General features: G+C 45.6%; 2 protein-coding genes across 6 annotated transcripts in view; both read left to right on the forward strand.

Moving 5' to 3' along the window:
* Positions 1-21,780, forward strand: part of SHPK (sedoheptulokinase) — a 28,093-nt gene extending 6,313 nt beyond the window's left edge. The window contains exons 2-8 of one of the 3 annotated variants that reach the window (XR_006714766.1): positions 436-577; positions 8,587-8,770; positions 9,309-9,461; positions 10,447-10,622; positions 14,331-14,531; positions 18,735-21,421; positions 21,530-21,780. Coding sequence is in view for 2 of the 3 variants with exons in the window: in XM_045487713.1 (XP_045343669.1) it covers positions 436-577; positions 8,587-8,770; positions 9,309-9,461; positions 10,447-10,622; positions 14,331-14,531; positions 18,735-19,147 (1,269 nt within the window). In the remaining variant the exon portion in view is untranslated. Of the gene's footprint in view, positions 1-435; positions 578-8,586; positions 8,771-9,308; positions 9,462-10,446; positions 10,623-14,330; positions 14,532-18,734 lie in introns of all 3 variants that reach the window. The other 2 variants (XM_045487714.1, XM_045487713.1) reach the window with 2 other exon arrangements.
* TRPV1 (transient receptor potential cation channel subfamily V member 1) overlaps positions 20,063-24,924 on the forward strand; it is a 35,735-nt gene continuing 30,873 nt past the window's right edge. Inside the window, exon 1 of one of the 3 annotated variants that reach the window (XM_045487696.1) lies at positions 20,063-20,169. The gene's annotated coding sequence lies outside the window, so the exon portion shown is untranslated. Of the gene's footprint in view, positions 20,170-21,312; positions 21,422-24,924 lie in introns of those variants that run through there. The other 2 variants (XM_045487695.1, XM_045487694.1) reach the window with 2 other exon arrangements.

Consider the following 24,924-nt stretch of genomic DNA (forward strand, 5'->3'; position numbering starts at 1 on the left):
CATCCTGCCCTTATCCCAATCCTCTGTGTGCCTTGAGATAGACCCTTAATTTCTCCTTACATCTTGGTCTTGTGTTTTCCTATCCTTAATGTTAGACTGTCAGTTCCTATAGGGCAGGGGCAGTGCTTTTCTCAGCTCAGACTTGCCCACAGTAGAGGGCAGAGTCTTAGCCATTTTGGAACCTCATCTGCCCCAGCGCCTCACCTGTGCAGGGAGGGAGTGGAATCTCGTCCACCACATTCCTACTCTAGGTGCTGCTGGAGGTGGTGGAGAACCCTCAGTCCCACATGTCATCCGTGAGCCTAGTCAGCAGGTCCTGGAAGTGACCCCAGTGGAATTAGCTGGGCAGCCCAGGAAATCCCTTGGGGCCTCTGCCCTCTCCCCCCCCACCCCCGTCTGTGTGCCACTGCCTGACGCGTCCTGTTCTGTTTCCAGGGGCGGGAGCAGGATGTAAGCAGAATCATCCAAGCCCTAAATGAGTGCCTTGCTGCCCTTCCTCAGCAGTTGCTCCAGGAGGTCTGTGGCATTGGAGTATCAGGACAGATGCATGGAGTCATGTTTTGGAAAACAGGCCAAGGTATGCTGGGCTCCAGGGATGATCATGTGCTTCTAGCAACCACTGTGGAACAGCAAAGTGCTGCGGAGGGCTCTCTCTGAAGGATCGGGTCACCCTGCAGTAGGAATGGAATGGCACATGTTGTTTCTTGTATTTTGTGTACGTCCTGTATGTTGTGTACCTCCTATCTTGTACAAGTGTGTAATGAGTAAGCGAACTGTCCACTCACACACCGTCCATCAGCAGGGTGAGGGAAAAGAGTGACTTGTCTCTGATTCTCTGTAGGATTCAGTGGAGTGGATTTTCCACAGCTTTCTCTTTTGTGTCAGGGTCTCAGAGCATCAAAGTAGACAACTAAGAGATTAGTGTGGTTATAGGAGATGCCAAGACACAGTGGAAATACTTTTGAATTTGGGCATAATTTTCGTTGTTTGTCATAATCACAGACATTTGTGATTTTTGAATTCCAGGGCTTGTCCTTTTTATGGGCTCAAGTGCTAAGAATTATTTAGTTGGTTGCCTTATATCTTAAATGCCACAGTGCAGGTGACCTGTTCTTTTTGGCCTCTAGGAAGAGACTTATTAAGCCAGCAAAATAATGATGAGTAATTTACATGCCAGATGTTGGGCTAAGGATGTTACCTGCATGATCACATTGAACATTCCTGACATCTTCATGATATAGGTTACATTATTGTCCCCATTGTGCAGATGAGAAGTGGAGGTTCTGAAGTTAATATGCCTGGGCTCATACGGCAGCAAGTGGGGACTCCAGCTTTTGAACCCAGGTTGGTGTGACTTCAGACACTAAGCTTTTAAAGGCCTCTTGGAGAACCAAAGCTGCACGAGGGTGCAACAGTTCAATGAAGCCAGGAACTTCCCAACAGAATGTCTGAGGGAGGATTAGGATATTATGAGCTCCTATTACAGCAAGCATTAAAAAACTTTCTTAACTAAAAAGTTCTATACAGACATAAAAGTAGGGAGTATTATGGACCAACACACACCCATTACCCAGCTACTTTACTGCAGGGTTTTTTTTATTAAGGTTTAAAAATTTATTTTGAGAGAGAGAGAGCATGCACGAGCTGGGGACGGGCAGAGAGAGAGGGAGAGAGAGAGAAACCCAAGCAGGCTCTGCACTGTCAGTGCAGAGCTGGATTCAGGGCTTGATCTCATGAACCGGGAGATCATGACCTGAGCTGAAATCAAGAGTCAGACGTTTAGCAGACTGAGCCACCCAGGCACCCCCTACTGTAGGTATTTTAAGTAGAGGATGGATGGCTACTTTGGGGGCTGTAGTTAAGGGGATTTGAACACCAGATTCACCCCTTTTTGCCTGGAGAGTCAGTGATTCCAGTTCCCTGGGGCCAAGTGAGTGGTGACCTGCTTCTCAGCAGCATGACTGGTGTCTAGTGATGCATCCTTTGATCAGTTCCCAGGAGGGGCTGGGTGGACTGTAGAAGCCAGCGCAGGACCTCTTGCTTCTTCCCTCTTCCTCATCTGCCTGTTGTCAGGCTGGCTGGGACCACAGGAGCTGCTTGGCTCCAATCAGTAGCAGGAGGAGAAGGCCGATTAGGGTGTTACAGCTGACCTCTCAGAGGGAGTCTAGGTTGTAAAAACTTTTTAAACTCCTTAATTTTGCATTAACGAGAATAAATGTCCTTTTAATACTAAAACCTGTCCCAAAGAGGACAGCAGAGATCTAATGATTGTGGTCTGGTCATCTGCCTCCCTTTCTGCCCATTTCCTGGACTCTGTAACAACCACACAAACCATTGCCCACATTGTTGGAGAGAGCTGCTTAATATTTCATTGAGTCAGCCCACATGCCTCCTTGCTTTGTTTTCTGCTTCTGGGAAGGAGGGAAACCACTATTTGACGATGGTAATACTTGCTTAGCAGAGTTGAGTGAAATCGTACTTGGGATCAAGACATTGTGTTTTTAATGGTGGCCATAAATCAGTTTAGCTTCAGTACCTACAGTGAATAAGGCTCAGTACTTGACCCCACGGGAGACGTAGAAACTAGCAGACAAAGCCCTCACCTTCCAGGGCACACTCAAGGCAGTCAACACAGACAGGCACCAGTAAGCCGAGTGGAGAGCTAATTGCTTCCATGAGGGCACAGGCCAGCCAGCGGGGAGAGGAAAAACAGTGAGAGTGTCTTCTGAGAGGCCTGTGGTTACGCCTGTAGACTCCATTTTGACGGTCAGTAATAGCAGGAGAGAAGTGGGCATGATAAGACCAAGCTAAAAGGCAAGCGGCTGACTGGGAGAAAATGTTTGCTTGTGTGAATAATATGGGTACATATAAAGAAATAAGGACAGAGAAAGGACAAATGGTCCTGTGGAAAATGGGCAAAAGATACCGATAGGCAGTTCCTAGAAGAGGAAATACAAATGGCTAATAAGCACATAAAAAGAGGCTCAATGTCATTAGTAATTAGGGCAGGGCAGATGAAAACAACAATGAGAAATCATTTCCACCCACTGAATTGTAAGAAATCAAAGTCTGAAAATGTCAAGGTTGGGAAATGGGGTGGAAAATTGATATTTTTAAATATGGCCGGTGGTAGTATAAATTAGCATGGCGGTTTGGAGGGCAGTTTGGTGGGGGCCTGTTCCAAACAAGGGGGCTGCTGTGACTCAGCAGCTTTGCTACTTGGTATCTGCTCAGGAAAATTACTTTACCATGTATGTGCATAAGGAGGCGTAATCACGGTCGTTCATTACCTCGTTATGGTAGCGAAAACTGGCGTTTAAGCTCTGGGGAATGGATGCATAAATGGTGGTATGCCCAGGCTGTAGGAGGATGTGCAGTGTAGTCAAAAAGAATAAGGTACATTCACATACACTCACATGGAAAGGCCTCTAGAACATTTGCTGGATGTTAAAAATAACCCCTAGAAGAAGAAATATAGTACAATGCTGTTTGCTTAAAAAAAAAAAAAAAATAGACAAAAACAAAATAAAGTCAATCAAGCCAAACAAAATATGTTGTGTGAGTGTGAAAACTTGAGATAGTTCCCCACAAGTGCTAACAGGGACAGGAGTGGGGCCAGGACTCAGGTAGGGATATAAGCGGACCTCTGGCTTTATCTGTAATAGCTGAACATCTCATACCGAGAATGCATTCACTTGTCACTTCTGTAATTAAAAAATTAAAAATATACCAATTCTTTGCCAAGAGAGAGAGAGAGAGAGAAGGAAGAAAGAAAAAAGTTAACAAATATCAGACCAAATTCTGAAACAGAGTGGATTTGAATCTTGGTTCTACCATTTAATAGCTATGTGACCTTTGGCAAATTTTTCTTAACTTCTCTCTGCTTCATTTTTCTTGTAAAAAGGGAAGAATTATCATGCCTATATTATAAGGCTGTTATATAGATTAAATGAATTATTTTTGAAGTGCTTTGAAGAATACCTGGTGCATAGTAAGGATTCCATATTTGTTTTCTCATACAAACAAAATAAAACTGTTAGTAAAAAAAAATTTTTTTTAAAGGATCAAAGAGTTTTGGAAGCAGATAAAGGGGTTGAAAAAAAGCTGTAGAAATCCGGCTTTGGGCTGGAATAAGAATCCCAACTTTAGGGACACCTGGGTGGCTCAGTCAGTTGAGCATCTGACTCTTGGTTTTGGTTCAGGTCATGATCCCGGGGTCATGGGACTCCATTGCACTGAGCATGGAGCCTTCTCCCTCCTGCCACCCTCTCTCTTTCTCTCCCTCTCTCTGCCCCTCTCCTACTCACTTGCTCTCTCTTTCTCTCTCTCTCTAAAAAATACAAGAATTTTTAAAAAGTAAGAAATACATGTTTTAAAAAAAAGAATCCCGGCTTTAAGTGTAGGTACAAATACAGTATGTAGTTGTGGAGGTGCACTGCTTTGCCCCCACCCCTACCCCAAGTGAAACTTCATACGCTTCAGGTGCATGATCTGTTAGGCACCTCCCTGCTCTTCTGGTTACTGGCTGGGGATACCAACCAGAGTTTGACAAGCTGTCTCAGAGCCTTTGCCCTGACCCATCTACCTGCAGCATGTATCCCCAGACATTCTTTTTAAAAAAAATTTTTTTTTAATGTTTATTTATTTTTGAGAGAGACAGAGACAGAGACAGAGAGCAGGGTAGGAGCAGAGAGAGGGGGAGACACAGAATCCGAAGCAGGCTCCAGGCTCCAGGCTCCCAGCTGTCAGCACAGAGCCTGATGCGGGGCTTAAACTCACGAACCGTGAGAACATGACCTGAGCTGAAGTCAGATGCTTAACCGACTGAGCCACCCAGGCACCCCCTCCCCAGACATTCTTAGGGCTCACTCTCTTCTTTCATCCAGGTCCCTCCTCACACGTCACCTCAGAGAAGACTTCCGTGATCACCCTTCAAAAAATCTATCACTGCTGTTTATTTCTTCACAGCAATGAAAAGTATCAGATATTATATACTTGCTTGTGTATATTCTATATACCTAGCATGTAAGCTTCATGACAGTAGTGACTTTTTCTTGTTGATTGCTGCATTCTCAGGGACTAGAACCCGTGCCCAATACATATTAGATACTTAATAAACATGTCATTCAATCACCCACGTATGAATGAACAAATGGATGTTTCATGGTCTGGAACAAAGAGGGGAGAGGCAGTTAAGTTTCTTTCTTTGGTTCTTAATGAAAAAAATTTATAGGAAAATGTAATGATTTTGGCTCCCAAATCTGGGGCCTGAGATCAGACATAGCCACAAAATAGCTGCATGTGAGGCTTTGCCCTGCTTTGCTTTATGGTAGGCATTGTTCTCATCTGGAGGCCATCTCAGGACATATGGAGAACAAATTCTCATCTCTGTCCATTAGATCCGGAGTGTTCTTGTTACTGATAACCTTTCTCAACTGGCACTCAAGATTCTTTTCCCATTCTGCTACAGTGGTTGTATTTATATTCTGTGGAAGTGTGAGAAATATTCCCTATATGAGAAGAGGAGAAAACAAAACATATGTAGGGATGTGGACTGTCTTTCTTGAAGGCTGCTGCAAATCTTAGACCCCAGACAGAGTTTAGAAGGTAAAGATTCATTTGCATCATCATTATCATCACTAACATTAATTGAGTACTGACTGTGTCAGGTACTGTTCTAAATGCTTTACATGTGTTAACTCATTTAATACTTACAACCCTACACACACAACACACACTACATACCCTAACCCTAACTCTAACCCTTCCCCTTGCCACTAGTCTAAGAGTGAAGTCGACACATGGCAGGAAGAGCTACCAGGACCCAGGAAAGAATTATAAGTGTCCTTTACCTCTGGGCTTCCGGATACAGTTGCCACCAAGATGCTGAACTAGCTTGACAGCTGGCTGTCTCTGCCAAGGTCAGTTTTAGAGGAATCATAAAAACACCAAGGAAAGGGGAGAACATTGTGAGAGAGCCTGGGGTGATGGGGCTGCTTTGATTTGGGATGTGTGGGTTGACAGTGGCTTGGGTCTGGGGCAAGAGGCAACCAGCCTTGCCTGTGAGAGGATAAATCAGGAGGGGAACAGCTGGTCCCCTGGACTGCCATGGCTTTGGGACAAGCAGCATTGTCCGCATACCCTCAGCAGCTCTGGTGTCTTCAGGAATAAAATCAAGGCAGTGGAGAAAAGCAGGAGTCTCTTTCCAAACCCCAGGGCTGGTGACATTGTAATCTAAGGATCCTCAAAACATTGTTTTTTCCTGGGAGGCAGAGTGGAAGTACTGACCTGAGGAGATGTTTTGCAGGGTGGGATGGATTAGCTGCAGATTTACCCCAGGATTCATTCATCCTTTCCAGCCGCTTGGAGGCTGGCAGGGATTGAGATCTGGCCCATTTACACTGACTGACAGAGTAGCCAATAGTCCCAACACAAAATGAGTTCATGGGCCAGGACAATAAGACATTTGAAGAGCACAGCTGTTTCACAAGAAAAACATTGTGCCAGGTGATTTGATGGAGCTTCTTTGAGAAACAACTGTTAGAACGGTCAGTCTAATTTAAAATTAGCTTGACATACCTACTAAAATGTATGAAAGGAGAATATTAGCAAGAAAACATAAAAAGGACCAAGGAGAATTATTAGGTCTGAAAAAATATAATGGTTGAAATAAAGAATGTAATAGACGGGATTAATAACAAAATGGATAGAACTTCAGGACAAATTTGAAAATAAAAGATGCAAATTTAGAAAATCTCTCAGAAGGAAGAAGAAAAGGACAAAGAAGTAAAAAATATAAAAGAAAAGGTAAGAGATATTGAAGATACAAATAGAAGCACTAGCATCTGAATAATAGGAGATCTAGAAAAGGAAAAATAAAAGTGGTAGAGGAGGAAATATTTGAAGAACTAATGAAGAAAATTTACCATAACTGACAAAATAATATCTTACGCACCAGACTGAAGGGGTGCATAGAATGTCAAAGAAGGGAGAGAAGGAAAACCTCACAGCCAGATATATTATAGTGAACTTTCAAGGATTTCAGACAAAGAAAATACCAAAAGCATACACAGTGAAAGACCAGATCCTATATAAAAGAATTTCAAGCAGATTGACTAGACATTTTTCAATAGCAACATTCTATGTAAAAATGCAATGGAATAGTATTTTGGTTACCTACTGGTGTATAGCAAACTACCTCCAAACTCAGTTACTTAAAACAGCAAACATTTTATTATATCTTGTACAATTTACTTCTGCATATCAGATAGAGCTACTGTACATGGAGTTGATGGAGGTTGCTTGGGAGTATTTGTGTAGTGGACAGATGGGTCTGGTGGGTTCAAGAATGGCTCTACTCAATGCTTGATGCCTTGGTAGGGAAGGCTGGAAGGCTGGAGTCAGCCTGGAGGATGGCCTCTAGATGCCTACATGTGACTTCTCCATGTAGTTTCTCCAGCATGGTGGCCTTAGGACTTCTTTTTTTTTTTTTTTTTTAAGTTTATTTATTTATTTTGGTGGGGGGAGGGACAGAGAGAGAGAATTCCAAGTAGGCTCCACATTGTCAGCATGGAGCCCAATGTGGGGCTCAATGTCATGAACCATGAGACCACGACCTGAGCCGAAATCAAGAGTCAGATGCTTAACTGACTGAGCCACCCAAGTGCCCCAGGTAGTGGGACTTCGTACATGGTGGCTGGCTTCCCCCAGAGTGAGTGCTCCAAAAGGCTCTGGTGGGAGCTGCAAGACTTCTATGACCTAGCTTTGGGGGTCCTAGGATGTCACTATCCCCACATTCTCTTGGTCAAGCAAATCATCAAGTCCAGCCTAGATTCAAGGAAAGAGGATTTAGATTCTGCCCCTTAATGGGAGGAGTAGCAAGGAATTTGTGGCAATCTATCACAAATCTACAAAGTGTTTTTAAGTATTGAAGAAAAGGAACTTAGGACCTGGAATATTACAACTGTCCTTCAAGTATGAGGATATGAAAAGATATTTGGAGCCATATAGGCCTTTAGATGCTTTGCCACAGAACAACTATACTGAAACTAGTTTTGGGCATTTTAAATAAGAGCAGAGAAAGATCCAGAAGATTTCAAGAGATAAATGACATAAATGAAGTAAAGATGGCTAGATTCCTGAATAAAGTTTGATGCCTAAAAATCAGTTAGCTAAGACCAAAGTAAAAGAGAAAATATATCCATCATCATCCAGAATCCAGTCTAGGTAGTATCCTCATGGTAAGAGTTGGAAGGATGGAGACTAGGGGACTTGAGAGTGTGCTAAGTTTCTTTCCTTACAGGTGAAAGGGGATATAATATCAACTGTAAAAAATGAATAAAAAGGAATATAGAAGAAGTGGGATAAATGGAGGGAGTAGGTGACTTGCCCAGGGTCACACAGCCATTGGTGATGGAGCCAGGTATTAAACCCAGGTGCTCTTATATCAGAACCCAGGTGTGTGAGTGAAGCATTATCATGGGCGATAAAGTCGTGCTTTAACCTCACTAGCAGAATGGTCTCACGGACATGCTGCTGCTGGTCAGTGGCTCTTTTCTCTGTGTTTGGTAATCTCCTTTGTTTCAGGCTGTGAATGGACAGAGGGAGGGGCCTCCCCTGTGTTTGAGCCCAGAGCTGTGAGCCACCTGGTCACATGGCAGGATGGCCGGTGTAGCAGCGAGTTCCTGGCTTCTTTGCCCCGGCCAGAGTCCCATCTCAGTGTGGCCTCAGGGTTTGGCTGTGCAACCATCTTCTGGCTTTTGAAGAATAGGTACGGACAACTGTTTTTGAATTGGATTCTGGGTTTCCAGGGAAATGAGAGTGGCCAGAGGGCTATACCTCCAGCTGGTCAGCATCACTCCACATGCTGGAGTGTTCCTCAGTGAGGTGGCCTGGCACAGTGTGGTCACAGGACCTAGACTTGGTCCAGAGCTGCTTCATTTCTCAGAAGTCTTGGTTATCTGATTCTAACCAGGGGCGGAAAGAAAGGGGCAGAGAGGACAAGGGACTTGCCAAGGGTCACGTGGTGAGTTAATGGTAGGGTCAGGGCTGCTGAGAACGGCCAATGTCGGGTTTTCCCAGGCGTTCTCCCCTGAGACCACTCCCCTAAGGCTGACTCCAGCCAGCTGTGTTTTGAGTGGCTGGGAGGTCCTCACCCCGGGAGGTTTACTTGTCAGGGAGCTGCAGCATGTGTGGTGCTGGTTGCCACCCGGCTATGCCATGTCTAGTCCACTGCCTGCAGCTAGGTGTGGTGCATGCTTTCAAGTTGCTATTAGACCATGTTGAATTGTTTTTGATATGAAAACTAGCCCAGAGTTCCTGAAGTCCTATGATGCAGTGGGCACCATCCATGACTATGTGGTTGCCATGTTGTGTGGCTTGCCAAGATCCCTGATGTGCGACCAGAATGCTGCTAGCTGGGGATATTTCAACACTCAGAGCCAAAGCTGGAACTTGGAGATGTGAGTATATCCTTGCAGGCCGGCTCCAGGCTAAAGGTCAGAATCTCTTAATGTGAGAGCTTCAGTGGGACTTTCCCATTCAAGAAGAGTGGAGGATTCCACGAGGCCAGGAATCAAGTTCCAATGTCCTTCAGCCTGTTTCAGTCACCAGGCATGGGTGGGCCTAGCTGTCAGCGAACCCTTGCAGGGGGTTACCCTGTACGCCATGCTGTCCTGCTCTTCCACAATTGCCCAGACCTAGGTTGGCTTCCCCAGTTCTCTGTGACTCAGCCCTAGCCTATAGATTTCAAAGAATAACTTTCACTGTAATAAAGTTTAAAATAAGGTTAAAAAATAGAAGTAGCAGTCTTGAGAGATGTCTTTTAAAAGTTCTTTTTAAGCAATCTTTTGCCTTTTCAGATCCAGAAATCCAGTGCCCTATAAGTTCACTTCCTTCAGGGTCCAAATTCTGAGCTCTGTAATAAAACAAAAAGCACCTGGTAGTTCAGGTAAAGGACTTTCCAGCATGTTTTATAAAATTGACAGCCCGTGTTCACTAACCCCGAGTGATGAATGCGTTTGGTATTCAGGAGACTGATGGATTTGACTTTGGTTTGGCCTGTGCTAACTGATTGTGACTTTGTGTTGGAACTCTATCTCCCTTTGCAGAGTATTTGTGTTCCCTTCAAACATAGGAGGCTGAGTGGGGATGATATCTGGCTCTTGTGTAATCCTTCCTGATCACCCCTGCTTACACTGGTTGTTTTCTTTCCTGGAAGGCTAATCCTAAGCTTTTGAAAGCCAGTGTTCATTCTTTAAAAAATACAAGTCTACTTCTCATGGTTTTAAAAAAAGCCAAAGAGGCCCTCTCTGAAAACACTGGATTCTACCCTCCCTTCCCGTATGTGTTATCCTCTAGAGCTTTCCTTTGTTGAGTTTCCTGGAAACAACAAAGACCAAAAAAACCCAGCACCAGGTAAATACACTGTCCATTTTTGGATTGCAGATTGAGGACCTCAGGCTTTCCCATCCACCTGCTCCCAGACATCGCTGAGGCCGGCAGCTTGGCGGGCAGAACTTCCCGTGCCTGGTTTGGAGTCCCAAAGGGGACGCGGGTGGGCGTGGCCTTGGGTGATTTACAGGCCTCCGTCTATTCCTGTATGGCCCAAAGGACAGATGCGGGTAAGTCTTTCTTCTGTTCCTTCCTCAGACTTCTACTGGTGCCTTCTAAGCTCCAGCTCTGTGTGAGGGTACAAGGGGAACATGTACCAAAGCCTCAGCATCCTGTTGATCGTTATTCTGTAAACATGAAAAACAGCCTCATTCCTACAGGTTCTGAAGCCCCTCCCCTGGGAGCTTGCAATCCTATAGGGCAAGTTCTGTCCCTGACCACAGTCTGTGCTTTTCCTTTCCATGGCCAGGTAAGGGAAATGACTGTTTCTAGCTGGCTGATTGCTGTGTAACTCCATGACCAAGAAAATCGATTAGTAGATTAGGGTTTTTGTTATTGTGTTTCTCAATGAAAGTTCCATCTCATCTGATTAGAAGTGCAGAGTCTTTTCTGTATTCAGTGAGATGGAGGCTGCAGTCTAGGGCAGAGCTTGGTCGACTTTTCCTGTAAAGGATCGGATAATAAATATATTAGGCTTTGTAGGCCATGTCGTTTGTATCATAGCTACGTAACTCTGCTGTTAGAGCCTGAAAGCAGCCATAGCCAATACATAAATGAATGGGTGCCGCTGTGTTCTAATAAAACTTCATTTATAGACACTGAAATGTGAATTCCATAGAATTTTCACGTGTCATGAAATTTTCTTCTCCTTTTGATTTCTTTTCAACCATTTAAAAATGTAAGAACATGCCACTATGATTGTAAAATGCTGCAGCCCCTTTGGAAGACAGCCTGGCAGTTCCTTAAAAGTTAAACATGACCCAGCAATTCCATTCCCAGGTGCACACGCCGAAGAGAACTGGAAGCACGTGTCTACACAAACAAGTGTCCACACTTCACCCAGATGTTCCTAGCAGCATTGTTCATAACAACTTACAATTCAAAAAGTAGAAACAATCCAAACTCCCACCAATTGATAAATGCATTTAGAAAGTGTGCTATATCCACACAGCTGAAATGCCACAACATGGGAGTGAAAGGGAGGAATGAAAGAAACCAGTTCCAAAAGGCTGTGTATCGTATGTTTCCATTCCTGTGAAAAGTCTAGAACAGGCAAATCCATAGAGACAGACAGCAGATGAATGGTTGCCAGGGGCCGGGGGAAGCAGTGATTGCTGATGGGTACAGTTCCTTTTTGGAGTGATAAAAATGTTTTAAAATTAGATAGTGGTGATGGTTGCACAACTGTGAATATACTAAAAACCACTGAATTATACCCTTTAAAAAGTTGTTTTTTATGGTGAATTGATGTGAATTATATCTCAATAAAGCTATTATTTAAAAAAAAAGTGAAAGCCATTCTTAGCTCTCAGACCATACAAAAACACATGGCTGGGTGGCTATGGCCTGTGGGCTGTTGTTTGCCCCTCCCCGGGCTAGGGGAGAATTGGGGCCTGCCTGCCCAAGCTAGGTGGTTGCAGGATGGGGGTTTATTTGACCCTCATGGCATCCTGGCCAAGTGAGTCCACTCTGGGAGCCCCTCCTTGTTACCAAGGGGAATGGAGAATTCATTCATCTTACCTGAATTCTCTTTGTAGTCACGTCTTCTTTCATCCATCAGATAGAACTATTACACTTCAACCCTGACTTTAATAATAAATGTAGTTTATTCCTATTTCATTTCATTTCATTTCATTTCATTTCATTTCATTTCATTTCATTTCATTTCATTTCATTTCTCTTTCTTTCTCTTTCCTCTTTCTTTCTTTCTTTCTTTCTTTCTTTCTTTCTTTCTTTCTTTCTTTCTTTCTTTCTAATGTTTATTTATTTTTGAGAGAGAGACAGAGCACGAGCAGGGGAGGGACAGAGGGAGAGGGGGAGACACAGAATCTGAAGCAGGCTCTGGGCTCTGAGCTGTCAGTACAGAGCCCGAGAGGCAGGGCTCAAGCCCACAAACCATGAGATCATGACTTGAGTGGAAGTCAGACGCTTAACCGACTGAGCCACCCAGGCATCCCTATTTTGTGGTATTCCTAAGAAATAACATTTCAAGGACTGTTATTGTTTTGTTTGGGGTAGCAATTCCTCATTCAAGATTAGCTGAGAGGGAAAAGTGAAATTCTGCCCATTTTGTTGGCACTTATATGTGATAAAGTCTTTTAAGGTCAGAAGTTTTTCAAAACCTTCTTTTCTCCCAAATTTTCATCTAAAATCAATGCTCTGGGAATATGTTAAGTTTGTTCTGTGGCTTTTAATTTTCCCAATACACCAGCTCTTGCCTTGTATCATTTCATCTCAAAGTGTGAATGTCAGGGAACTCATGTGGGCTTTGGAGTCAGTCCCCAGGCCTGGGTTAGAATTTAGCCCCTCTCCTTCTTCTGGTGTGGCCTTAGGCAGGTGGCTTTTCTTCCTGAGCCCTTGTCATCATCTAAAATGAGGGTGACAACACCTTTCTCATGGGGTGGTTATGGTGACACAGTGGGCTGGTGCCTGTAAAGAGCTTGGTTCTTTCTTACTACTCTGGTGGTTTTTAAATCATAGGCTGTTCCCTCGACAGAGGGCTCTCCTGTGCCTGGATGTAAGTGTGTGTCCTACATAGTAAGTGAGGGGCTAGTCAAGTGGGGAGAAGCTAAGAATTAGGCTCCCTCTTCAGTGAGCTGGCTGTAGTCTCTGGTTCCAGATTGTGGCTGCTGGCTGTAGTCAGTTGTGCTGTGTCTAAGGGCAAGGTTGGTTGGCCTCCATCCTTGACACCTCCACTTCAGGGGACAGGTAGAGGGCATGTTGCTTCTGGTAAAGAGTCACGGGGAAAGGCTTGATGTGGCAGAAGGTAAAGGATATTGACTTTCTGCGATTTGTTTCTGGTCTCCTTGCTTCCAAACCCCCACTAGATGGGAAAGTTAAACGTTGACCTCAGTTATTTCAGACCCCAATAGACTGAGAAGCACAGGCTTTTTGGCCAAGTCTTGTGCGAAGTGGAAGAGAAGTGACTCCTAGAACAGTCCACAGGCCCTGGCCTCAATCCAGAGGAGAAAATCATCCCCTCTGTGCTGGGTCTGGGACCTTTTCCCCCACTGGTAGAGGAAGGTTAAGAGAGCCATGGAAATGGGAAGGAGGTGGTGCTTGCCGAAAATGAATGAAGCCTCACCAGAGTTAAATTCTTGGGCTGAGCTCTTTCTGCCTGCAAATATTTCTCTATTGCTGCGTAACAAATCACCCCAATATTCAGTGGCCTAAAACAGCAAACATTTATTATCTCTCAAAGTTTCTGAGAGTCAGGAGTCTGCATGTGGCTGGATGGTTTGGCTCAAGGTCTCTCATGAAACTGCAATCACGCTGTTGGCCCCCTGGGACTGCAGTCATCCAAAGGCTTGACCAAGCTTGGCGGATCTACTTCTTAGCTCATTCATGTGGTTCTTGGCAGGAGGCCTCAGTTTTTTGCCACATGGGCTTCTGCACAGGGCTGCTCATGACATGGTGCCTGCCTTTCCCCAGAAGAAGTGATCCAACACAGACGCTGCAGTGCCTTTTTATGACCTCGTCTCCAAAGTCACACATGGTCACTTCTGCTTTATTCTCTTCACTAGAAGCAAGTCACCGAGTCCAGCCCACACTCAGGGGGTTGTGGGAGGGGGGGGGGTGCGCAGGAATTAGGCTCTACATCCTGAAAGGAGGAGTACCAAAGAATTTGTGTACCAACACACTCTCCCCCTTGCCCTTTTGTGACTTGTGACCTCTGGGTCAGCCTGACAGGCCTAACTTCTGCTTTCTTTGGACCCTAGTTCTCAACATCAGCACCTCTGTTCAGTTGGCAACCTCCATGCCTCCAGGATTCCAGCCGGCACAGACTCCAGACCCAACAGCTCCAGTCACCTACTTCCCATACTTTGACAGGACCTACCTGGCGGTGGCAGCGTCGCTCAATGGGGGCAATGTGCTGGCCACGTTTGTCCACATGCTGGTACAGTGGATGGCCGATCTAGGTAAGGTGTTGCCCATACAGTGATGTGTTCCTGCTTGTCCTTTCTATGTAGCAGTGTCTTGGTGCTGAGTGTGTTATTTAAGCTCTAGATTCATGTGTCAGACCCAGCCAGGCTCCAACACATTCCTTCCTTCCTTCCTTAGGGATCTGGATGTATAGCCTTCCTTCCTCTCATCTTCTGAGCTGCCATCACCTATGGTTTTTTTTGAGGGGGCATCTTCTCCCCTAACCTTGACTATGGAATAGCATAATAGTGTCTTAGCTCTCCCCTACCCCACTTGGTCACCTTCTCTGTCAAGTAGTCTCTGGGTCCCTTGCATTTGAAGTCTTCCTTCTAATGACTTCAGACAGCTGAAAATAAAATGATCAAATGTGGATGGTATTTGACAGTATTATAAAATCCTCATAGCACTTATTCCTGGCAAGTAGTTCCTGACTCCCTTTCTTAGAAGGATCCCTGGAAACTCTGATGCCCTCCTGCTTTCTTCAGAATAGAACCGATCAGACCTCTCTCTGCTCTTTATTTGCAGGGAAACCTGCAACCTCCTTCTTTCAGAAGAGGTTCCCTTTCCAAGCACTTAAGGTAGAAATGAAATTTCTGATTAGCCATGCAGATCTGGGGAAATCGTGTTCATCAGGTGCACTGGTCCACCTGTAGGAGCTCTGAATCAGGTCATTCTGGGGAACTTTCAGCATAGTAACAAAGTGAGGCAGAGCAGCAGGGAGCCCATAGGAAGCTCATACTGGTTGTGTAGACAAGCATCACTGACCCATGTCAGTCCTCTCTCAGGCTGGCCAGGGATGTCAGGATTTCAGGGGAATTCTGCCCCCTTGGCTCGGATCCCCTCAGGAATGCTTCATTAAAAGAACAGAACTCGGATTTTGTTTTGCCTTGCATCAGAAAAGGTTTTCAAGAACCAGTCATCAGAACCTTCAGGCAAGCCCTATATTTAGATACTGGTTTAACTGGATGACTCTATCAATTATTGACTGCGTTGACTGGTATTTCTCTTTATACAGAAGTGACTGTTATTTTTACCCCTGAAAGAGATGGTAGTACTTAATTTCTCTGTAAGATCTTTTCAAGAAGAAAAGTCTTTTGCATTTTCATGGTTCTTATTTTCATGAAACTGAGTACTTGGAAGGTTAGTATTATAGGTAGCTTAACCTTTTATGAAATTTCTACACTGTGCCATTGGATTAAAATATATATAGATGCAAATACAACAAGTTTATTCAGATAAAAGACATCACATCTGTTAACCAGAAATGGAAATATTAAAACATAAGGTGTAAAAATTAAACTCTCTCTCTCTATTCAGAATACTCTAGGTTTGCATTGTTTTCCAGAAGTTGGAAAACAGGCAGTTCCACCCTCGTGTGGTTTACAGCAGGGACTCTGGAGCCAGGTGGACTGGGTTTGAATCCCAGCCCCACCACTTCCTTGTGCCCTTGGGCAGGTTCCTTATCCCGTCTGTTCTTCACTTTCCTCATCTGAAAAGAGGTGCTAGTACCTACCTCAGAGGACGGCAAGGATCAAATGAGTTATACTGCAAAGCGCTTAGAATGATGTCTGGCCCATAGTAAGTGTGATACAAATGCTTGTGTGGTGGTGCTACCCAGGAGAGTGGCCTCAGTTCTTAGCTCTGTCCTAAGTCATTATGTGGCCTTGGCAAGTCCTTTCCCCTTCTGTGTTTTTTCAGTTCCGATGGTCTGTGTTTCTAAGCCCATGATGTGAACATGTGGCAACTCAGTATTTAGATTCTGATGAGGTGGTAAGCCAAGGGATGCAGAAACAGGGCTAGAAGCCGGGTCTTTCCAGTCTCCAGCTGGTATAGACCTTCCTTCAGGTGCCCCTCAAGGCTGGGGTTGTGGCCCAAGTGTTTCCCAGTGAGGAAGAACACTTTATTTTAACATTTTCTTAACATTATTAAGGATATACAAGCACATGGTTCATTGTTTTTTTTTTTTTTCTTTTTAACTATAGACTTTCTTTTCTTTTGAAAGTTTTCCACTCATGTCGTTTTTCTGTTCCATGATCTACTTCAGGATACCACATTGCATTTCATCATCCCATCTCCTTAGTCTCTCTGTTTTCTTTCTTTCTTTTTTTTAAAGTTTTTATTTATTTAAGTAATCTCTACACCCAACCTGGGGCTCAAACTCATGACCCCCAGATCAAGAGTCACATGCTCCTCTGACTGAGCCAGCTGGGCGCCCCTGTCTGCTTTCTACTTGATTGATCTGTTTTTCTCTATTTCCTCTCCCTTCCTTTTCTTCCCATTAGTTTCTTGGTTTTATATTCTTCATCTATTCTTTTAGAAGTTTCTAACACACTGTGTTTCCTAGGATATGGAGAGGTAATCCCTCTTGCACATTGCAGTGCTGGTGTAAACCAGGCCTGCTTCTAAGGGGCAAGTATGATGTGCATAACTTTTGAACCAGAAGTTCTCTTCCAAGGACTCGGTCCTACAGATTTATACACTTGTACACACATGCTAGGTTATTTACCAAGCACATGATTTTTCTGAGATTTTAGTAGAATTTTTAGAGGGAGAGGAAAGACATTTATTCTGGGTTTTTTTTGTTTGTTTAAAGTAGGCTCCATGCCCAACGTGGTGCTTGAACTCACAACCCTGAGATCAAGAGTCGCATGTTCTACTGACAGAGGCAGCCAGGTGTCCCCATTCTGACATATTTAACCAAAGTTCTGCTGATCACATTTTGGCTATAATATTTAATTATTTCTCTCTCCCTCTTTGTTTCATTCCTGAGTGTGTATGGTTGAATTTGTACAAGTTAAATGTGCTGCCAATGAGACTCCATGGCGACTCTGGGGTGGTGGCTGTCAGCACTGGCCTGCACACTGGAACCACTTGTGGAATTAAAAAAAAGTTGTTTTTTTAAATTTTCTTAAAAAAAAATTTTTTTTTAACATTTATTTATTCTTGAGAGAGAGACAGAGCATGCGTGGGGGAGGGGCAGAGAGAGAGGGAGACACAGAATCTGAAGCAGGCTCCAGGCTCTGAGCTGTCAGCATACAGCCTGACACAGGGCTTGAACCCACGAACTGTGAGATCATGACCTGAGCCAAAGTTGGACACTTAACTGACTGAGCCACCCAAGCTCTCTAAAAAAATTTTTTTCTAAGGTTTATTTATTTACTTAGCACTACCCGGGAAGGAGCAGAGAGAGACAGAATCCCAAGTAGGCTCCATGGGCAGTGTGGAACTGACACTGGGCTCAATTTCATGACCAGGAGATCATGACTTGAGCTGAAATCAAGAGTCGGACGCTTAACCAACTGAGCCACCCAGGTGCCCATGCTTGCGGAGTTTTTAAAACAATGCTGATGTCTTTGTCCTGCCTGTAGAATGCTGATGATTTGGCTGTGGGGTGGGATGGGGCAGGCATTTTATAGAAGTTCCTCAGGTGATTCTACTTCAAAAGCGTGGTCCTTGGGCCAGCAGTACTGGCTTTTAGAAGTGAATAACAAATACAGAATCTTAGGGCCTGCCCCAGCCATACTGAGTCAGAAACTGCATTTTAATAAGATCCCTAAGTGATTCATATACATATTCAAATGTGAGAAGCATTGGTCTAGACTGGTGGTTTTCAACCTCTGCTGAGGCTGGGCTGGATTGTGATCAGCACTGTGATCCTGGGGTTTCTATGACACTGCTAATAAGTCTAGTAGCAGCTGTGATGATGCTTTTTTTTTTTTTTTTTTAAGTTTATTTTTGGGAGAGAGAGAGAAAGTGGGGGAGGGGCAGAGAGACAGGGAGAGAGAGAATCCCAAGCTGAGTCCCATGTGGGGCTTGAACTCACAAACCATGAGATCATGACCTGAGCCAAAATCAAGAGTTGGATGCTTAAACGACTGAGCCACCCAGGTGCCCTATGACGATGCTTTTTGATCAGTGTATTCATTTGTCCTCCTTGGGAGCATTGTTGTAGGATGATTAGTTGTAGGATGGTTAGCGCTTACAGCAACACTTATGAGATCTCTCCTTTAAGTCTAGGCTGGGGTCTGGGGCAGAGCACAGCTAGCCAGACTATGTGAGTCCCTGAGCCAGGAAACATCTAGCCTCAGTGAGAAGCAGCAAGTAGATCTATCCCTGCCCTCTGGGAATTCCAAACTGTCTCAGCCTGCAGCAACAGGTGGGGTGCATGAACTCACACAGGTCTTTTCTGTTCCTGGAAGGTCTGGAGGTCGAAGAACCCACTGTATATTCGTGCATGATCCAGGCAGCTGCACAGCAGAGAGACACCTGCCTAACTATCACTCCAACGGTGTGGGGCGAGAGGCACCTGCCGGACCAGCTGGCCTCAGTGACCAGAATCTCCTCCTCTGATCTCTCCCTGGGTCATGTGACCCGGGCCCTGTGCCGAGGCATTGTTCAAAACCTGCACTCCATGCTTCCATTTCAACAGCTCAAGGAGTGGGGTGTGGAGCGGGTGATTGGCAGTGGGAGTGCGCTGTCCAGGAACGAGGTTCTGAAGCAGGAAGTGCAGAGGGCGTTCCCTTTCCCAGTGTCCTTTGGGCAGGATGTGGACGCAGCTGTGGGGGCAGCTCTGGTCATGCTCCGGAGGAACCTTAACCAGAAGGAGTCTTAATACATTCTTTGGCCAAAGGACTTGCAAATTTTATCTAATTAGCAATTCTCACATGACCTTGGGGTCATCCTTTTCCTGGACACGTTTGTGGGCAGCTTTTTTTTTTTTTTTAACGTTTATTTATTTTTGAGACAGAGAGAGACAGAGCATGAACGGGGGAGGGTCAGAGAGAGGGAGACACAGAATCCGAAACAGGCTCCAGGCTCTGAGCTGTCAGCACAGAGCCCGACGCGGGGCTCAAACTCACGGACCGTGAGATCATGACCTGGGCCAAAGTCGACCGCTTAACCGACTGAGCCACCCAGGCGCCCCTGTGGGCAGCTTTTAAGCAAAGCTTGTTCTCAGGGCATCATCTTGACCAAGAACCTACCTTCAGGGCATACTCTAATAATGCAGCCAGGACTCATCAACTGGATCCCAAATCAGTACTTTCCAAAAGAGACTCACCTGGGAACTGGTCCCAAATATAAATATGGTGAAGAGAGAGAGAGAGAGAGAGAGAGAGAGAAAGAGAGAGAGAGAGAGAGAGAGAAAGAAAAGGAACAGTACCCCAGCATCCCGGTCAGCAGGCTCATCTATGACTCACCTGTAGACAAAGAGAAAATAAATATGGACTTTAGGCACCAAAAAGTCTGGTGACTGTGCACTCAAAGTAAGAAAAGAAGACTCCCCACCCCCACCCCCCACCCCCACCCCCCCGCCAATCCAGCTTTTGGATTGTTTTTAAAAGGACATGAAACCCAGGCTTGGGTCACATGCACTGTTGGAAAAGTCCTTCCCTACTGGATTGTGCCATGTGACCCTGAGGTCCCTTTCTCACTCTTGTTCTCCCTTGGCCACAGCTGGTTATAGCTGAGGCAGGGGGTCGCCCAGGGCAGTAAAGCAGACTGGCTGAGATGAAGATGCAGGGATCCATGCTGCCTTCTCACCATGCACTTCCCCTCCAAGGACAGCCTGCTGCAGTGGAGCTGCTCCAGATCCTTAACACAACTGGCTCAAAGGCACAGAACAGGGAAGGAAAGGTGGGTGGCATGACCAGCAAGGGGGACGGATGCTATGTGGCCCCACCATTCAAGCACATTGTTCCCAATAGTCTGACCAGGCAGGACCCTTTTTTGGGGGTGTGTCTGGGCAGCAGTGTATTTTTCTCCTGCACATTCTTGGGAGGCCTTCCAAGGGAAGGGATGCAGCTGGGCATGCTCCTGTCAGAGAGGATGGTCAGTTTAATCAGAGAGAACCCCTTATCCTGCAGGCCCTAGATTTTCTTTCTCTTGGTGTCGGCCTTACTGGCCTACCATGTGTTTCTGGACTGCAGAAACATCCCACTGGAGTCAGCATCCATGTGGGGGTCCCAGAGCATCTTAAACCTTTCTGTAGTTGGTAGGGATGACCATGGAATGGCTCCAGGAAAAGGCTGTCATTCCTGCATCTAGTTCCAGACTCCTAAGAGTGATCCCAAGGCTCAGGCAGGCCTGACTCTGAGACTCCTAGGCAACTATGAGTTTGGGAAGTGGCCATGTTGTTTCTTTGTAAAGGTCACTTTATGAATTATGTGGTTGTCTGAGCTCTTAGATTAATCTGCCTTGCCATGCTGATTGGATTTCAGATACTAAAGCTCATTCTTTCAGAGCTTTGTCCCTTTAATAAGACACACCTGTCTGCTTTGGGAACACTGTAAATTATGGCATAGCTGTAGGGCTTGGTTTGGCAGGTTGGACATAAGGATCATTTGTAGGTTGTTCTGTAGAAAACCCCACCTGCTCCATGATTGTACCAGGACAAGTAGCTGAAGATCACTCGGGAAAGTCGTGTGAGTTTTCTCTCAGCCAAGATAAGTTGACACCATTATTCTGGAGCCCCTATGGAAGGCCTTTGAGAGAGGTCACCTTGGGATAGGCCGAAGGATAACAGATAGCCTGTCCATCAGGAGGAGTTGGCCCTCTGACTCCTGGGAGGCAGCCTGTCTTGTATTCTCAGGGTGCTATGGATGGAGCCTGTAAATGTAGGATTAGGAACTGGATGCAAGGCCAGGTAGCCCAGACCAGTGCCCAGTGCGGTGCCGGAACCCTCTGTTCCCTTTCCACATGTCCACTCTATCTCTGAGGGCTGAGCCTTGCGCAGTCCAAGCTTGCCAGCTAAAAGCTCTGTTACTGTTTTTATTGCACAGGCCTGGAGCCTCTGCAGTGGGGTTGAGCACAGCTTCCAGGGCCTCATTTCTTCAGCCTGAAATCATAAACCACTCACTGCTTTTGCCGTCATTCCCTGGAGGTACCAGTAAGTGTTTGATACCAGTGTGATCCTCAGATGAGGAACTGGCCTTTAGGACTGTTTGCCCGTATCCTGATCTTACGAGCAGGTGGTAGACTTGCACTTTCTCCCCAGATTTGCTTCGGCCAGCAAAATGTGACCAGCAAAATGTGACCAGAAGTGTTCTACTTCTAAGCAGAGGTCCTTAGGAGCCAGTGTGTGATTTTCCACACCGTTCCCTTTGCCAGGAGTGACTGGTGGTGTCCCAGAGAATGGAGGCTCTGTCAGCCTGCGTTCCATGTTAGGGCACTATGGTGTAGAACCCTCACCAACAAATGTGCAACATGAAATGTGACTGAGAAATAAACCTTTGATGTTTGAAGCCACTGAGATTTGGGGTTGTTGCCACAGCATAACTTAGTTTATCCTGACCACTACAACCACAGTAGAGACTGTGTCTAAGAAGCCTCAGCTGCACCCAGCACAGACCCAGACATTTATTGAGCACCCACTAGGAGCTGGGTGTTCTGTCAGGACAGGGCTAAATTGCCAACACTAGGACAGATTAACACATGTGTGCAGAAGAAGGAGCAATTCATTCTTTATGTAAGTGACATTAAGCTAAACCTTGGAGAGTTTCAGTCCATCAATACCAACAGCAGTTAACATTTTTTGAGCTATGTAGTAGGAGCTAATCTATACTTGTTTGGACCTCTTTGATCTATATGGTGACCCTAGAAGGTGGGTACTATTATCTTCATTTCTCAGATGAAGAAACCGAGACACAAGTTAAGTAACCTACCTAAGATCAGAACTCTAAGATTCAACCCCAGAGCCCATTTTCTTTAGCATTCTAGGCTGAGAGAGCAGGTGTATTCACATGAAAGTGACCGGCATGAGCAGGGTGTGATGAACTGTCTGGTGTAACTTGGTCACAGGGCTTATGAAAGAGTGTGATAGAACTTGTGGCTGGACGTGTTGGCCAAACTGTGAAGGGTCCTAGATGCCAGACTGAGGGGTTTAGACTTTCTCTTGTGGGCAGCAGAGTGGAGGACAGACTTCATGAGCTTTAGGAGTGTAACTGTCAGCCATGGGGACTTTAGAGTGGAGAATGGGTGTTACAGGAGGTGGGGGCCCAATTGGAGGGGACTAGAAAACAGCTTGTGAGAGACGGTAGGCCTGAACCAACGTGGGGGCAGAGCCTGCCACACATACCCTTCTTTTGGCCCTTGACTATGACTAGATGCATATAATGTTTATGTGGCTTTCATGTTCTTTATTCTTCTTCTCAACTGACTGAAAGCTGCTTGAGGGCAGGCTTCCTCTTAGGTGTTCTCTGCCCTGCCCTTCTCCTTAATCTTGGGCTGATGCCCATGTTTGAATGTCCTTCTCCCGGGGAAGAACACAATACCTTGTCCAAGGCCCAGCTCAGATGCTATCTTCCTGCTGCACAGTCTCCCTGGAAGCATATCTGTGACTAGATTATAATTGCAGCTGGCATCTGGGACCCAACTCAGTGTTTGCTGTTGGCATGGCCTGTTGGCTCCTGGCTTGTGCCTGATACAGCATGCCCCACCCAGTAAAGCGTCAGAGAGAGCCTAGCAGTTTTTCCTCATGTGTCCTGGCCTTCTTGAGGTCAGAGACCATCTTATTCATCCTACTCACTTGCTGTGGTTTGCTAGTGCTTGGTGGGGCTTCAGGGTAGAGGGTGGTTTGCACTTGACCTCTCAGCCACGATTAGATGGACAGATAGCCCATCTTTGAAATTGAGAGACTCTGGGTTTAGAGATGTTCACTGTGTGACTCATGAAACATTAAGCAAATCTTGTTTTTTTTTCATTAAAAAACAATTAGTCACAACCTCGAGCTAATGGCCGGAGATAGCTCAACAATCAGCAGATGCGGTTCTCTTCTGAAATAATGATGATGAGAACAATAACCCCTCATGCTTGCCTAGAGCTTTACCAGCTCACAGAGACCATTCATTCACATCCAGTATTCTTATTAATCCCCAGAAAAGCCTCATAAAGCAGGCAGGGCAGGTGCCTTCACCCGTTTTGGGGATAAGGACCCAGAGCTTCAGCTATCAGCCCAAATTTATGGAGCGGGTGTCTGCTGGGCCCATCTGGGTCTCCTCTCCTGCCTCTATTCTCTGCCCATGCTCCTGACCCTCCAATCTCTTCTCTCTCTTGTTGCCAGTACCTGCCCTGGGTCCCAGCTCTGCAGAGAGGGGCTCAGCTGTTGGGTGCTGAGTGGATGCCTCATCCCTCCCCAGCTTAGATGGCCAGCTCCATCCACTTCTGGAGTGCGCTGTCCCCTCTCATAGAGCCCTGCCCTCCATGGGAACTGACTCAGGTGGGTACCTGGTGACACTAATGCACAGACCAAATGCAGAAGGGAAAGTAGTTTTCTTCTAAGTCTGCTGTTTGCCATTTGTATCCGGGATCCCTGAAGCCATTTAAAATCTGGGAAGCAAGACACAAAAGTCAGGAAGTTAAAAATCCACACAAGATTTAGAAATTCCAAGATAAGACCGGTAGAGTTGGCACTGTCCTCGGGTGGGTTACAGGTACTCGCGGTGGTGCTTTAACGACCTTCTCTGGGGCCAGAACTAGCTCTGCTTATTCCTACTTGGGTCCTCCCAGAAATGAGGGGCTGACGGTTCCTGATTTGGGTAATCAGGCTTTTATTAGCACACGACAGTTTGCTGGTTTCTAGCTGTACCAGAAAGTTTGGCTTCAAATCCATGAGGGACCCAGATGGATGAAGAAAATAAATGAGGATCCCATTGCCAGGGTCAAGGGCTGAGTTTAAGTCAATGTGCCCCCCTGGTGGTGACGCTAAAGAACTGCAGCCATTGATGACCTGGGGCCCAGCCCACTTGGCCCACCCACGTGCTGGTGTGGCCCCTAGCACTTTGCTGCACTGCCTCTTGTTCCCATCAGACCTGAGCTTGGAGTACGCGCCCCCTCCCAGAATTCATCACTGAAACGTGATCTACTTACAAAGAGTTTTAATGGATACATCATTACATAGATTCAAGAACACCTTGTTGGTAAAATACCACCCAGAAAACCAGGCTGATGGCAGCAGTGCTCAACCCTAAGGTCTTGTGTCTGCTGCCATTTCTTGAGTTTCAGTAGAACCACTCAGTGCAGGTTTGGCTCAGATAAAACCATGCCAATAAACGTATATGTTGTGCTCCTTTGGGCAAGTTGTGGAGCTAGGTAGGCTTAGAGAAGGAGAATTGAGGGTGCAAGAGCCCTGTCACTCTGGAGCCATTAAAATCTGCCAAATAAGACACAAACCTCAGAGCAGTTAAAGCTCAATACAAGCTTTAGGAAGCTTCAGACAAGACTAGTATGGTTGTCACTGTCCTTGGGCAGGTAACATAGCCTGTCTATACTTCATTTCCTCAACCATAAAATGGGGGACAAAATCAGACTCTCCTCATGAAACTTTGTGAGAGTCTGATGAGCTAATGCATAAAGTGCTTATCCCAGAACTTGGCACACTGCATGGTCTTAATA

Source organism: Leopardus geoffroyi, chromosome E1, assembly GCF_018350155.1.
Source record: "Leopardus geoffroyi isolate Oge1 chromosome E1, O.geoffroyi_Oge1_pat1.0, whole genome shotgun sequence".
Classification (NCBI taxonomy): domain Eukaryota; kingdom Metazoa; phylum Chordata; class Mammalia; order Carnivora; family Felidae; genus Leopardus; species Leopardus geoffroyi.